General features: G+C 39.8%; 1 protein-coding gene across 2 annotated transcripts in view; it reads left to right on the forward strand.

The window, feature by feature from the left end:
* INPP5F (inositol polyphosphate-5-phosphatase F) overlaps positions 1–14378 on the forward strand; it is a 91230-nt gene that overhangs the window by 47048 nt on the left and 29804 nt on the right. The window contains exons 4-9 of one of the 2 annotated variants that reach the window (XM_019459613.2): positions 2242–2370; positions 2580–2747; positions 2845–2901; positions 5225–5423; positions 6188–6367; positions 7269–7336. In XM_019459613.2, the coding sequence (XP_019315158.2) occupies positions 2242–2370; positions 2580–2747; positions 2845–2901; positions 5225–5423; positions 6188–6367; positions 7269–7336 (801 nt within the window). Of the gene's footprint in view, positions 1–2241; positions 2371–2579; positions 2748–2844; positions 2902–5224; positions 5424–6187; positions 6368–7268; positions 7337–14378 lie in introns of those variants that run through there. The other variant, XM_019459614.2, reaches the window with a different exon arrangement.

Raw genomic sequence — 14378 nt, forward strand, 5'->3', positions numbered from 1 at the left:
GAAAGTGGGAGGTGAAGGCGGTGGAGGGAAGGTAAGAGTCTAGTTTTGGACACGTTGAATTTCAGATGCCCGGTGGCAATTCAGAAGGGAATGTTGGGATTTGAGAGTCTAGAATCTGGGGAGAGAGCTGGACTGGAAATACCCATTTGGGAAGGAGGAGTTGGCATATGGGTGGTATCTGAAGCCACGACGCTGGATGAAATCACGAAGGGACTGAATTTAGATAGAGAAGGGGGTCAAGAGCTGAGCCTCGTGGTGCCTAAGACATTGAGTCAAAAGGTCAGAAAGGAACCAGCGGAAGAAATAAAGAAGGAACAACCGGTGAAAGCCAAGTGCAGACAGTGCATGACAGATGGCATGATGTGATGACAGAGCGTGACCAACTGTGTCAGATGCCACCGAGAGGTTAAGATGAGTCTGCCTCTGGGCTTATTAGCAAAGTGGAGGTCATTGGTCGCACTGAAGATAGCAGTTTACGTAGAGTAGCAGGGGGCTGAAGCCTGACTGGAGTGGGCCCGGGAGAGGAGGGGATGCCATGGGCTGGAGGCAGTGAGGAGTACAAGAACAGGGTACTGGCTAGCAGAAGAGGCGTCAAGTGAAGGTGTTTGAGGAAAGATCTATCGGTATGTTTCTATGCTGATGGGAGTGCCGCACGCAAGGAGGGGAGGAGGAGAGAGCCCCCGGAGCGGTGTGTACTTGCTTAGCTCTCCTCTCCTTCCCTGTCAGCTTCAGAGCCTGGTAGTTTTGCTTACTCTCTGGGAAATCGTCAGCTCAGTGTCGGCAGGACAGCCGTGAGCGACTTCATCTTCGGGTCCCCTGTGTTCATAGGAGCAGCATAAAGTTGCAGTCAGGTTGTGAGACCCCAGTGAACAGAGGTTTTGATAGCCATAATTTTGAAAAGGCCTGAAGTCTGTAAGATCCTGTTCTGTCTGAATACAGTCCCATTCTCAGTCTGCACTTCTGGTTTTTCTCCAGCTTTATTGAGTTATATAGAATTGACAAAATTGGCCACTTCCAAGGGTGATCGATCCTTTTTATTAAATTTAAAATCACACTTTGAGCTAGATTCTGTTCTCATTTTTTATCCTGCTTATCATCTAGTAATAGTTATTTTGCAAGTAAGACACTAATTATAATAGGCACATAGTAATTGTTTGCTCTCCGTGAGTGGCTACCACTTAGTGTAGTGATACACCCATTGCGTCGAAAACATGGAATTCGTCTGCATACAGTTAAAAGAATCTCTGTGTACCTCTCAGAGTATTTGCCTTGTGTGTTGAGCCACGTGAAAATTATATGTAAAACCCTTGGCTTTAAGCAGGTAGCCTTCTTTGGAACCTCTGTGCCCTTCTCTTAACAGGTTCCCATCCTCTTCCTCATACTTGTCAGTTAGACTGCACATTTCCTGCAGCCTCTGCTTACGGCTTCTTCAAATTTAATCTCTGGTCCCAAAGAGTATGTTTTTATGCCGATTCTGTTTGTAGGTATGAGGATAGGAGGAGAGTGATTGAAGTGTCCAGCTTTTAAGATTCCCTACAGAGCAGACTCTTGACATCTTCTCAACCCAAATGCTCCATTAACTAGCATGAATGAATCTTTAGCAGACAGCTGTAAAGTAATGCCCCTAGAGCATAGCAGATGTGTATTTTGCAATGTTTTAAATCTCCGATGCCGATTTTCAAAGCATGGATAAACCTCAACCAGAGTATTTTATTCTTCAGTTATACTGGGTAAGGACTTACTGTCATTGTGATCCGAACCTGAATTTCCCACCCCTAAATCCTAAGGATGTCTTGTCCTGTATTACTTTCTTATCCTCTACGATCACTTTTTTTTTTTTAAACGTTTACTTTTATTTATTTTGAGAAGGGGTGGGGGCAGAGAAGGGTAGACAGAGAGGGACAGAGAGAATCCCAAGCAGGCTGCATGCCATCAGCTCAGAGCCCTACACGGGGCTCGATCTCACAAACCATTGAGATCATGACCTAAGCCAAAATCAGGAGTCAGATGTTTGACCGACTGAGCCACCCAGGAGCCCCTCTATGGTAGCTTTCTAATCCTTGAAACCATAGCTGTGCTCTCTAATATCAGTTGTCTACTTGGTCATTTTACTAATAAATCTTGAGGTTTTCTTTTAACTACCATGCATGAGCAGTAGCAGTCACTTGTGCACTTGTACCCAGACATTTAACAAGCAGACGGTAATAATAATGAATTTTCTTTCTCTTCCTAATTATTTAGCTCTGTAAGAAGCATCATTTTGGAATTAACAAACCAGAGAAGATTGTACCATCTCCTGATGACTCAAAGTTTCTACTGAAGACCTTTACACACATTAAATCCAATGTGTCTGCTCCTAATAAAAAGAAAGTAAGAGTTTCATTGATACGGGCTTGGAATCCATCTTTGATTACTTTTAAATTGAAGGGTAGTTTCCTTCCCAGGAAACTTGTTTTCAAACTGCTTGTCCCATGTATGGTTCTTGGGATTATTTTCACTTCCCTCCTAGGAAGTTGGGCATTATCCACACAATGCTGTACATTGAATTCCTGTAGTAATAGTAGATTAACTTCTTACAGGTTAAGGAAAGTAAAGAAAAGGAGAAGTTGGAGAGGAGATTACTCGAGGAGTTGCTGAAGATGTTCATGGACTCAGAATCCTTTTACTATAGCTTGACTTATGACCTAACCAATTCGGTGCAGAGGCAAAGCACTGGGGAGAGGGACCCCCGTCCCCTCTGGCAGAAGGTACTTCTCTCATGGCTCAGGGCAGGCTTTGCCCTCCAGAATGATTTATAAGAAAGCTCAACATGTTTCTGAACTATTCATTCTCTACCTTTTCCAGGTTGATGACCGATTTTTTTGGAATAAATATATGATACAAGATCTTACTGAGATTGGTGTGAGTAGTTGTTTCTAAAATATCCTAAAGGTAGTTATGGTTGTTAAGCAAAGTTTTAAACACTGTATTAAAACGAATTCAAAATCTCACTAAAATGGGAGCACCTGGCTGGCTGAGTCGGTAGACCATGTGACTCTGGACCTCAGGGTTGTGAGTTTGATCTCCACGTTGGGCATGGAGTCTACTTAAAAAAAAAATCTCACTATAATGTTTTCTTCTCTAGAATGGGAATCATTTAGCTATGAACACCAAGACCTTGTTTTAAGACAGTTCCCAACTCTACAGCCTAGCCACAGGCCTGCCTTTTTAGCAGGTTCCCGTGGGATAGAAGTAATTTAAGGCTGCGGAACTAATGTCCACAGAGTTCCTAGGAGACAGAGATTTTGTTTGCACCCATTGGAAATGGTGAAGTGTGCTTTTTCTTTAATGATGCCAGTCACTTCCCTTTCCTGTTTCCTCATCTGGGGATTGGAGTAGAAAGATCTTTGAGGACATTCCAGTACTGCCAGTATTTGAATCAAGGATGAGAGGGAATATGTTGAGATTATTGTATGAGGATCCTTCCAGTTTAATGGTTACTCTGTTCCTTCACTCTGTCTCCTGTGTGGAAGAATTATACCCATCCAAGGACAGTTCACTCCGTCAACAAATATGTATGGAAGGCCTCCTATGTGCCAGTTGCTGTTTTGGACACAAAGTGGGCAAATAGCTGACTGGGTGACATACTATCTTTTCATTAACTTTTCAAAAATTTCAAACCTTTTTTCTCCTATCTCTCCCCCTTGGCAGTGGTTAGTATAAATGATTTTGACTTTAGCAGTGTCTCCCACGAGATATCTGTCATGCCTCTATTGGGAATGAAGCTTGAAAATGTTCTCACCTCTTTTTAGGAGGCTGATCAAACTGTGACCACTGAAACTCAGTGACAGGGGAGAAAAATAAGGGTGACGATAATGCATATTTTTCCTGCTTGCTGACACATTGGGCTCTAATAACGTTTTGCAGGGTTTCTGTCAGGAACTTCGAATTACCATTTAAAATTGATGGCTTGCAGTAGAGGTGGCGTTTGGCCACGTATGTTTCTCTGTTCCCGTCAAGAGTTCTGCATTGTTGCTAGAACAAAAATACAAATAATGAGGATGGTGGTAAGGATAATGAATGCATATAGACCCTTCATAATTTTCAATTCTAACCACCTTCCTAGGATCCCGTCTGCTGCTCCATAAAACAAAACTGTGAGACAGGTCCTTCCCGGCTTATGTGGTTATGGATGATGAGGTGGGTTTGAAGGTCATGCTGAGGTTAAGGCTGGATACAGTTGTGGAGACGGGAGAGAAAGAGAACAACACCCTAGAGTACTTCTTACCCTTCACTCTCCCTGCAGACAGTCAGCCGGGAAATTGGAGTATTCTTAGCCTCAAAGGCACAGAAGGGGAAATGTCTAACTGTAATTAATACTCTCCTAATTATGTTGGGTGACATTGTAAAATAAGATATTTATGGAAAGCGTTTTTTTTTTTCCTTTTCCTTTTTTTTTTTTTTTTTTTTTTTTTTGGTTCATTTACTATGTGGATTTTAGCTTGGCAAGGCAAGTTTTTTCTAAACTAGAACATAGAGTTGGACCTCTGCGCTTTGTAGTAAGGGGATCAGAGTTGGTTGTATGTTGTTAAAGCCTTGATACAACGGTGAGTTAAAAATCAGCCTATAAGTGGTTTTTTTGTTTTTTGTTTTTTCTGTACCAATGGGAATAATCATAATAGCTATGTCTGTTAAATCCTTACAATAAGGCAGGCACTATGCCAAACACTTTTTACATTTTACTCATTCACTCAACCAAATGAGGTAACAGTTTTTCCTATTTCTCAAAGCAGGACGTTGGGGCACGGTGAGGTTAAGTGATTCATCAGAGTGAGTTCGTAAGTGGTGGAGGTTGAATTGTTACCAGGCAGTGTGGCTTCTATCCGGTGGGTCTTCTTAGGCAGCTCTTTTTATTTATTTATTTTTGTAAGTAATCTCTATACCCAATGTGGGACTCAAACTTGTGACCCCGAGATCAAGAGTCTCACGCTATATCTGCTCTACCGACTGAGCCAGCCAGGGACCTCTCAGGCAGCTATTTTTGAATGCTCACCATAGAGAAAAAGGCTCTCCCCTTTGTCTTCCTTCCTCCCTTTTTTCTGCCATTCTCCAATAAACAGAAAACATGGTTAAGAAACAGAAGGTTTCTGCTTCTGGGAAACCGACAAATATGTGCTAGCCTCTATTTAAGAAAGCAGCAGGACCATACAGAATAGAAACAACATGATATTCATATTGTTTTCAGACACCAGATGTGGACTTTTGGATTCTCCCCATTATCCAAGGTTTTGTGCAGATTGAAGAACTTGTGGTTAATTATAATGAATCATCTGATGATGAGAAAAGCAGCCCAGAGACCCCCCCTCAGGAGTCCACCTGTGTAGATGACATTCACCCACGATTTCTCGTGGCTCTCATTTCACGCCGAAGTAGGCACAGAGCAGGTGAGTAAAAGGGCTGAAATCATGTGCAAGTTAAATTCAGACGAGAATGGAAAAGCTGCAGATGGGTTGAAATGCTAATGACAATAATGGAGTTGGAAGCATAATTGGCTTCAAAGTGCTCAGTGACTCTAAATCGTGTGATGTAATTGGGGACCAATTTTTGGAGGGAGGTGAATGGGGGAGAGTTAACAAAAGCAGAAAGAAAAAGAGGTATATATATGGAGAAGAGAAGAAAGTCACTTGGGATATGTTTCTAAATACCATTGTTCCCACTGACAGCCTGTATCACGGTAATAAATCCTTCCTGAGCACCAGCGCCCTCGGGAAAACCTTTCCCTTTCAGTTCACAGAAAGTAGCTTTGCTTCAACTTGTACAAAACAATGATGCATAGTTATGAGTTTGGGGGAAGTTGATTCTGTTCTGCCTGGAAGTTGCACATTAGATCCTTAAAGCTATCCTGGAAGATGGATTTGGTTAAGAAGCATATCTAATCAGGGGCGCCTGGGTGTCTCAGTCGGTTAAGCACCCGACTTCGGCTCAGATCATGATCTCACAGTTCGTGGGTTTGAGCCCTGCATCGGGCTCTGTGCTGACAGCCTGGAGCCTGCTTTGGATTCTGTCTCCCTCTCTCTCTGCCCCTCCCCTGCATGTGCTCTATGTCCCTCTCTCTCAAAATAAACATTAAAAAAAAAAAAAAAAAGCTGTAGCATATCTAATCAGACTAAATAATGTTTTTTTATGTTGTTTTTTAATTTTCTTTTAGGAATGCGTTATAAACGAAGAGGAGTGGATAAAAATGGAAATGTTGCCAATTATGTGGAAACTGAGCAGTTGATTCATGTTCATAATCATACTTTGTCATTTATTCAAACACGAGGCTCTGTGCCTGTCTTTTGGAGCCAGGTTGGGTATCGATATAATCCGCGACCACGACTGGACAAAAGTAAGCATGTTCATTACTTAGTTTGCAGTGATGATTTGAGAGAGTATTTTTTAAAATATTAGGTATTTTATAGGTATGGATTTGCTTGGCTAGATACTTCATTTAAAACAATATTCCAGTTGGTGAGATTTAATAGAGATACCGTAATTGCAAGAGTTATAATGGTTGTTGACAGTTTAAGTAAGTTAACAATAAAAAATGCCCTAACAATAGAATAAAATAAAGCTTATTTCACAGATTTTAGTTGTTGTTTCTTTGGAGAATACTTTATGAAATGTTTACTTTTGGAAAAGGGTAAATGTAGCCAATGTGAATAGAAGCAGGAGATATGTTCAGATGGCATCTACAAAAAATAGATCAGATGCCTTTACTCAAGTGTCTCGCTGTGTAAGGTTTGTTGTTTTAACTACTGAGGATTTAATTTCTTCTAGTATTTTAACTTTAGCGCTGGAATGGCTAAATCCTATCAGTCTAACCAGGTAACTCAATGAGGTTGATTTTAAAAATTGTTTACAGAATATTTTTCTCTCAAAACTCAATTGATATTTGTAAGAATCCAGTAAACCTTCAGTTTATAATATTCATATTTTTAGAGGAGTTTTATTCTCTTACTATAAACTACATGGAACCCTTTCTGACAACAGGCTGGACACATGAACAATAAAGGTCCTGATTACATAGTGTGCTTTTCCAGTGTGACCTGGTGCAGCCTAACTGGGGGGAAAAGGAATCTGAGGGCTTTGGCTTTGGCTCACTGTATTTAAAAATACTGGTTTTAGACCATCTTAGTTACATTTGGTGGCCAAGAAATTGTTGAAAAGTAAGAGTAAGGGTGGAATAGACACTAATTTCTGTCTCAAACATCGGAAGGAAAAATAGATTTTGTATCACTTCTTTGTAGGTGAAAAGGACACCATTGCCTATTTCTGTGCCCATTTCGAAGAACAACTGAAAATTTACAAAAAACAGGTGGGCTTTGATCTGTATTAATGTTCCTTCATTTTCAGCCATGGTTATGTATCTATTTCTTTAAATTTCATGAAAATAACAATATACTATTTGTAATTAAACAAAATGGTATCTTGCCATGAAGTTGAAGAATACATAAGCTAAGAGTATTTCTAATATTCTCTAGGAAGAATTGAATCAGCTACTTTAGACTGTTTTTAGATAAGAATTAGTCTACTGTCGTTAATTATTATAGTTGAAGAAGTATCCAGAGTAAGGAAAGAAAGGCATCTCTTAGTACCACCTGTAGTTCTGCCTCCTGAAGATAACAATTTGATATGCATCTATCTTCAAGATCTTTTCTCTCTGCCCACCTCTCTTATGTATTTATATGTAGGACTGTGATCATATAGACTAAAATCAAGTGAAAACTGTTAAGTGAAATTACAAGTTCAATAAGATGACCAGATTTCAGATACAAGATTTGTATAGAATAACCTGTGGGGGATAAGCTTGGGGAATAAGCACTGATGGGTTAACAAGGCATAAAGAATTATAAAGCCAGGGACGCCTGGGTGGCTCAGTCTGTTGAGAGTCCGGCTTCGGCTCGGGTCATGATCTCTCAGTTGTCAAGTTCGAGCCCCGCGTCAGGCTCTGTGCTGACAGCTCAGAGCCTGGAGCCTGCTTCTGATTCTGTGTCTCCCTCTCTCTCTGCCTCTCTTCCCCCCCCCCCCCCCCCCACCTCATGCTCTGTCTCTGTCTCAAAAATAAAGATAAACATTTTTTTTTAATTAAAAAAAAAAAAAAAGAATTACAAAGCCATAGGATGCTCACACCCAAGTTTGGGTAAACAAGACTAAGCGTTATAAGGATAGAGAAGGGGGGGTGCTAAGGCCCCCAGAATAGAGTAGGTGGGGGCAAAGGCCCCCAATACAAATACAAAGATATGTAGGGTAAGCAAGATTACCCCCCCAAGCCCCCCAAATTAGTGTTATAGCAGAAAGCTTTCACAGGAAGGAAGGACCAAATTAGGTAAACAGGTAAATAGCGCTATAGACTGCTGCCCTGCGGTGATGCTGCCCAGAGCTGAACTGATTAACAAAACAAAGGTGCCTTGTTAACCCTGAGGTTATTTTCCCTGTCTTATCCCCTAGGCTACCTAAGATAAACAGACGCAGTGCCTCCTGTCTGCCTTTAACAACCATCTGCCCGGTGCCAGGATTTTGTTTTATATTGACCCAAACCCCAAACACCGTATATCTTCAAAACCCCCTTTCCCTCATGCCCATGAGTTAATGTTCACAGATTCATTGTCTCTTTATGTACTCCCATCAAGTTTGTAAGCCTTTTAATCTTCATAAATACGGAGCAAGGACCCTTATTTGGGGCTCTTGTCTTTTCCCAGACATGAGCCATCTCTCACTTTTAATCCTGCCAAGAGAGAACTTTAGACTCAGAGTCTACGATAATAACCTGTAAGTCTGATCCATTTGCAATGACCAGTCCGAATGTGTAATGCTATAGGATGCATTTTTCTAACAGCAACAAAAATAAAAAAGGAAGAAATAACCTAAAACCTAATAAACATACAAAAAAAGATAGCTTGTGTATGGGGATGGGAGATGGGACGAAGAATTACCAAAGAATGCAAAGGAAAACCTGGATAAATGGAGAAAAAATACCATGTTCCTGGAAAGAAGGATTAATACTGAATAGATTTCAGTTCTTCCAAAATTAATGTAGAAATTTCGTGCAGTCCCAAAGTCTGAGCAGGGAAATAAAAAGCAAACCCTCATGGCCACCTGGGTGGCTCAGTAGAGTGTCAGACTTAAGCTCAGGTTGTGATCTCACGGTGCATGGGTTCGAGCCCCGAGTCAAGCTCACTGCTATCAGTACATAGCCCGCTTCGGATCCTCTGTCCTGTCTCTCTGTCCCTCCCCTCCTTGTGCTCTCTCTCTCTCAAAAATCAAAAAATTTTAAAACCCCTCAGATTGAAAAAATTATAAAGTTTGACAGTAAGAAATAAAGGCAAGTAATTGGGGAAATGAGAACGCTCACAGATTGCTAGAGGAAACATAAGTTGGTATAGCTATTTTGAATGGTATTATCAATCAAAATAAAATATGCTTATACTGTTAATCTGGTAGTTTTGCTTTTTGATATCTTTCCTACATATTATATATAGAAGTCATTTCTAGGTGGATATGGATCTGAATGCAAAAAGTTAAACTGTAAACTTTTTAAAGGAAAATATAGGGTTTTTTTGTTTTGTTTTGTTTTGTTTTGTTTTAAAAAGACCCAAGGCCTTGGCCCAGACTCACCTTGGCACCCCCAGAGCATCTTTTTGATCTTTGGTCTTAGTCAGGACTTAAAAAGCATTAACCAATAATGAAAAATATTGATACATTTGACTTTACTAAATTTTTAATTGTTATCAAAGTTTTATCGTTTATTTAAACTGTATTAAAATTAAATAGGACTTAAATCCCAAACCATAATGAAAAAAATAATTTAGACTTTATTAAAATAAAGAATTTCTGTTTATTAAGAGGCACCACTAAGAATGGAAAAGCAATTCACAAAGTAGAAGATATTTAAGATTTTTTAATACATATATAGGACAAAAGATTCCTATCTAGAGTTACTAAAAACAAAAAACAAAAAAACCTCTTAAATACGCTAAAAATAGATGTACAACCTAAAAGAAAAGGCAACAAAAGACTTAAGCAGATGTTCATGAAAAAGTGTATTTAATAGGCCAATAAACATCTGAAAGGGTGTTGAACTTCACCCATCATCAGGGAAATACAAACTAAAACCGCTTATACACCAGAATGACTAAAATAAAACAATCATACATACCAAGTTCCATTAAGGATGTGAAATAACTGGGACTCTAATACAAAAAAATGTTTAAATGTACCTGAAACTCACGTTCAATCCAGGAGGCATGTACAAGAGCATTTTTTGCAGCATGAAAGTAACCCGACTGTTCATCAGAACGTCAGTGGATAAACAGTGTGACACATTTAAGGGGCGCCTGGGTGGCTTGGTTGGTTAAGCGTCCGACTTCAGCTCAGGTCATGATCTCGCAGTCCGTGAGTTCGAGCCCCGCGTCGGGCTCTGTGCTGACAGCTCAGAGCCTGGAGCCTGTTTCAGATTCTGTGTCTCCCTCTCTCTCTGCCCCTCCCCCGTTCATGCTCTGTCTTTCTCTGTCTCAAAAATAAATAAACGTTAAAAAAAAAAAAATTAAAAAAAAAAAGTGTTGACTACAGACGCTTAAAAACGATGAGGTAGATCTGTGTGCACTAGCATGGAAACATCTTAAGATCACACAGCGAGAAAAGACTGTAAGAGCATATGGTGTGTTGCCATCTCAAACCCACAAAACAAAACCGTGTCATTTATATACACGTAGTTCTTTTACACATATATGTTCTCACACATATGTGGCATGCACATTTATGTAGGCATACCTTTATATGGGCTGAAAGGGCACACACTGAACGGTAACTGTTGTTACCTCCAGGGAAGGGTGTGGGTCTGGGTTGTGGTGAGGAGGGATTTGACCTTTATGTTTGAAATTTTTTTTTTTAACTTGTTTTATTTTTTTAAATTTACATCCAAATTAGTTAGCATCTAGGGCAACAGTGATTTCAGGAGTAGATTCCTTAGTGCCCCTTACCCATTTAGCCCATCCCCCCTTCCACAACCCCTCGAGCAACCCTCAGTTTGTTCTCCATATTTATGAGTCTCTTCTGTTTTGTCCCCCTCCCTGTTTTTATATTATTTTTGTTTCCTTTCCCTTCTGTTCATTTGTTTTCTCTTAAAGTCCTCATATGAGTGAAGTCCTTTGATTTTTGTCTTTCTCTAATTTCACTTAGCATAACACCCTCTAGTTCCATCCACGTAGTTGCAAATGACAAGATTTCATTCTTTTTGATTGCCGAGTAATACTCCATTGTATATATATACCACATCTTCTTTATCCATTTATCCATCGATGGACATTTGGGCTCTTTCCATCCTTTGGCTATTGTCGATAGTGCTGCTATAAACATGGGGGTGCATGTGTCCCTTCGAAACAGCACACCTGTATCCCTTGGATCAATGCCTAGTACTGCCATTGCTGGGTCACAGGGTGGTTCTATTTTTAGTTTTTTGAGGAACCTCCATACTGTTTTCTAGAGTGGCTGCACCGGCTTGCATTCCCATATGGTTGAAATTTTTTACAGTGTGAATAAGTTCATATATCAGCAATATGTGCAATTATAACTAGCACTACAGAAAATAAACCACAATTTATTATTTTTTTAATGTTTATTTATTTTTGAGATAATGCGAGATTGTGACCTGAGCTAAAGTCAGATGCTTAACCGACTGGGCTACCTAGGTGCTCCAAACCACAATTTAAATGTAACAACTAGGGGCGACTTGGCTGGCTCAGCTGGCGAGCATGCGACTCTTGATCTCAGGATTGTGGGTTTGAGCCCCGTGTCGGGCTCTGTGCTGACAGCTCACAGCCTGGAACCTGCTTTGGAGTCTGTGTCTTCCCTCTCTCTCTGCCCCTCCCCCAGTCTCACTCTGTCTCTCTTTCTCAAAAATAAATAAACATTAAAAAAAAATAGACTTGCTTAAAAAATGAATTTTAATGATACTGAAGCGTGTAAAGGAAGCAGTAACAATAACCTCCTTAACCACCCTCATCCCTGTTCTGTATGGACTTTTAAAGCCTATTTGTACACGTCAGTTTTACCAGCGTGTGTATTGAGCAGACACCTCCTTTCTGATAGTACCCCAGTAATGTTCCCTTGTCCACCTGCATCCCCTGGGTAATTGCTTTCTGGGAGGTGGGCCCACGGTCAGCCTGACTCAGTCAGGGTGGCACCACTGTTCCTGTTGCCAGTGATTGGCTTAGGCATTGGCCTGTTTGTGCTCATTGGCAGTTTGGCCAGTGAGGGATGATGTGAGGGAAGTCTGCTGGGAAGCTTCTGGGAAAGATTTCCTGCTCTAATAAATAAGCGGAGATACAGGACCCAACAGTCCCTTCGTGATTGTTGTGTGTGGATGTGACGTGCCGCTGCAGCTGTGGCAAAACCATGAATGAACTGGCCTCAGGGCTGACCAGTGTGCTGAGGATGGCAGAGCAAAAAGATGGAGAGAATTGGTACTGGTGCCACTGAATTAAGCAATTCCGGAACCATGCCGCTTCCAGACTTCTCGCTCTGAGACCTGAGTCACTGATTTGTCATTTGCAGCAAAAGCCCATCTGGACACATGTATATATACACATTTAAAATTAAGTCAATGGAGGGCTATACCATGTATGCAATTCTGCAGCTGTTTTCACTTAATGTTCCATGGCTGTTATTTAACCGTTTATCTCTTGGTGGACCCTTAGGATCTAGTTTTTGCTATTGTAAAAACAAAAATTCCAGAAAACAACTTTTGTGTGCTTTGGGACACTTAGTTGCTTTACAGAACAGATTTCTAGAGGCAGAATGACTGGATCAAACAGGATGCATTTAAACTTGATAACTACCACTTTGTTGTTCCCCAAAAGATCCCAACAGTTTATACCCTCAGCAACAGTGGGAGCCATGCCCATCTCCCCATGTATTCACCAATGCTGATGACATTTAGGATTCAATTTTTGCCTCTGTAAAGATGAAAGCTAGTTTTCTGTTTTAAAATTAGTATTTCTTTTTTTTTTAAGAGCTTTTATTTAAATTCCATTTAGTTAACATACAGCGTAATATTAGTTTCAGGGATACAATATGGCAACTCAACACTTCCATTCAATTCCAGGTACTCATCACAAGTGTCCTCCTTAGTCCCCATCACCTATTTAACCCATCCCTCCACCCATCTCCCCTCCGGTAACCACCAGTTTGTTTTCTACAGTTGAGAGTCTGTCTCTTGGTTTGCCTCTGTCTCTTTGATTATTAACAAAGTCGTAGCCTCATGTTTATTGACTATTTATATATTTTTTCTTGTGAATTTCCTCTGTATTGTGAATTTACTCTTCCTCTTACTGAATTTATAGCACTCTTATATAGTATTGCTTTAATGTTACAGGTCTGTTCCCCCACGTAGTCCTTTGTGTCTTTTTGTTTTGTTTTACCTTTGCTTACTTGTATTGTCATTGGGTAAAGAGGTTTTAAATTTTTATGTTGTCACATTTGTCCATCTTTTTCCTTATGCCCTCTGGGTCTTACGCTTAGAAAGTCACGTCCCATCCTACAGTTATGGGAACATCACCCCGAATGTTCTTCTAGCTTTTTTATAACTTCAAAAAATATTTAGGTCATTAATGCATCTTATGATTTGTATATAATGAGATTTAGAGAGCTAAAGTAAGTTTTCCCCCACTATATAGATAGATAATTATCCCAGTACCATTTATAGAGTATTTTTTTATTTCTCCCAGAATGATATTGTTAATATTTTAGATTCCTCAATGTGCATAGGTCTGTCTCTAGCTGGCTGTCCCGTTCTATGGGTCATTCATCTGTTTCTCCATGAGTACTTCTGTCTTAATTGCTGCAGATTTAGAGTATGTTTTGCTTTCCAATGGGACAAGTCCTCCTTTATTATTAGTCTTCAAAACTTTTTCCATATACTTACCTTCTAGAGGAACTTCAGAATTAACTTGTCAAAGTCCACAGAAAGATCCTGATCAAATTTTGATTGGGATTGTTGAGTGTTTAATCTGGGGAGACTTGCCATCTTTATAATATTGAATCTCACTATCTAGCACCATAGTGTGTCTTTCCATTTACTCAGATTTTCTTTTACGTGTTTAAGCAAAGTTTTATAGTGTCCATAAGTAGGTCTTGTATATTTTTTAAAACCTCTAAATATTTTTAATATTTGCGTTACAAAGGACCTTGTTTATTATTTTATTATAACCAATTCTAATTGGTTTTTTAATTGGTTTTTACCAATTTATTCTAATTGGTCATTGCAGATACATAGTACATTAAACAACTATTAATGCTACCTAAATATAACAAGTGAAAATCTAACTTTATAGGGGAAAAAAATTGATGCCTGAGTGGAT

This window comes from Panthera pardus, unplaced genomic scaffold (assembly GCF_024362965.1).
Source record: "Panthera pardus isolate Hobbes unplaced genomic scaffold, ASM2436296v1 HiC_scaffold_22, whole genome shotgun sequence".
In the NCBI taxonomy this organism is placed as follows: Eukaryota; Metazoa; Chordata; class Mammalia; order Carnivora; family Felidae; genus Panthera; species Panthera pardus.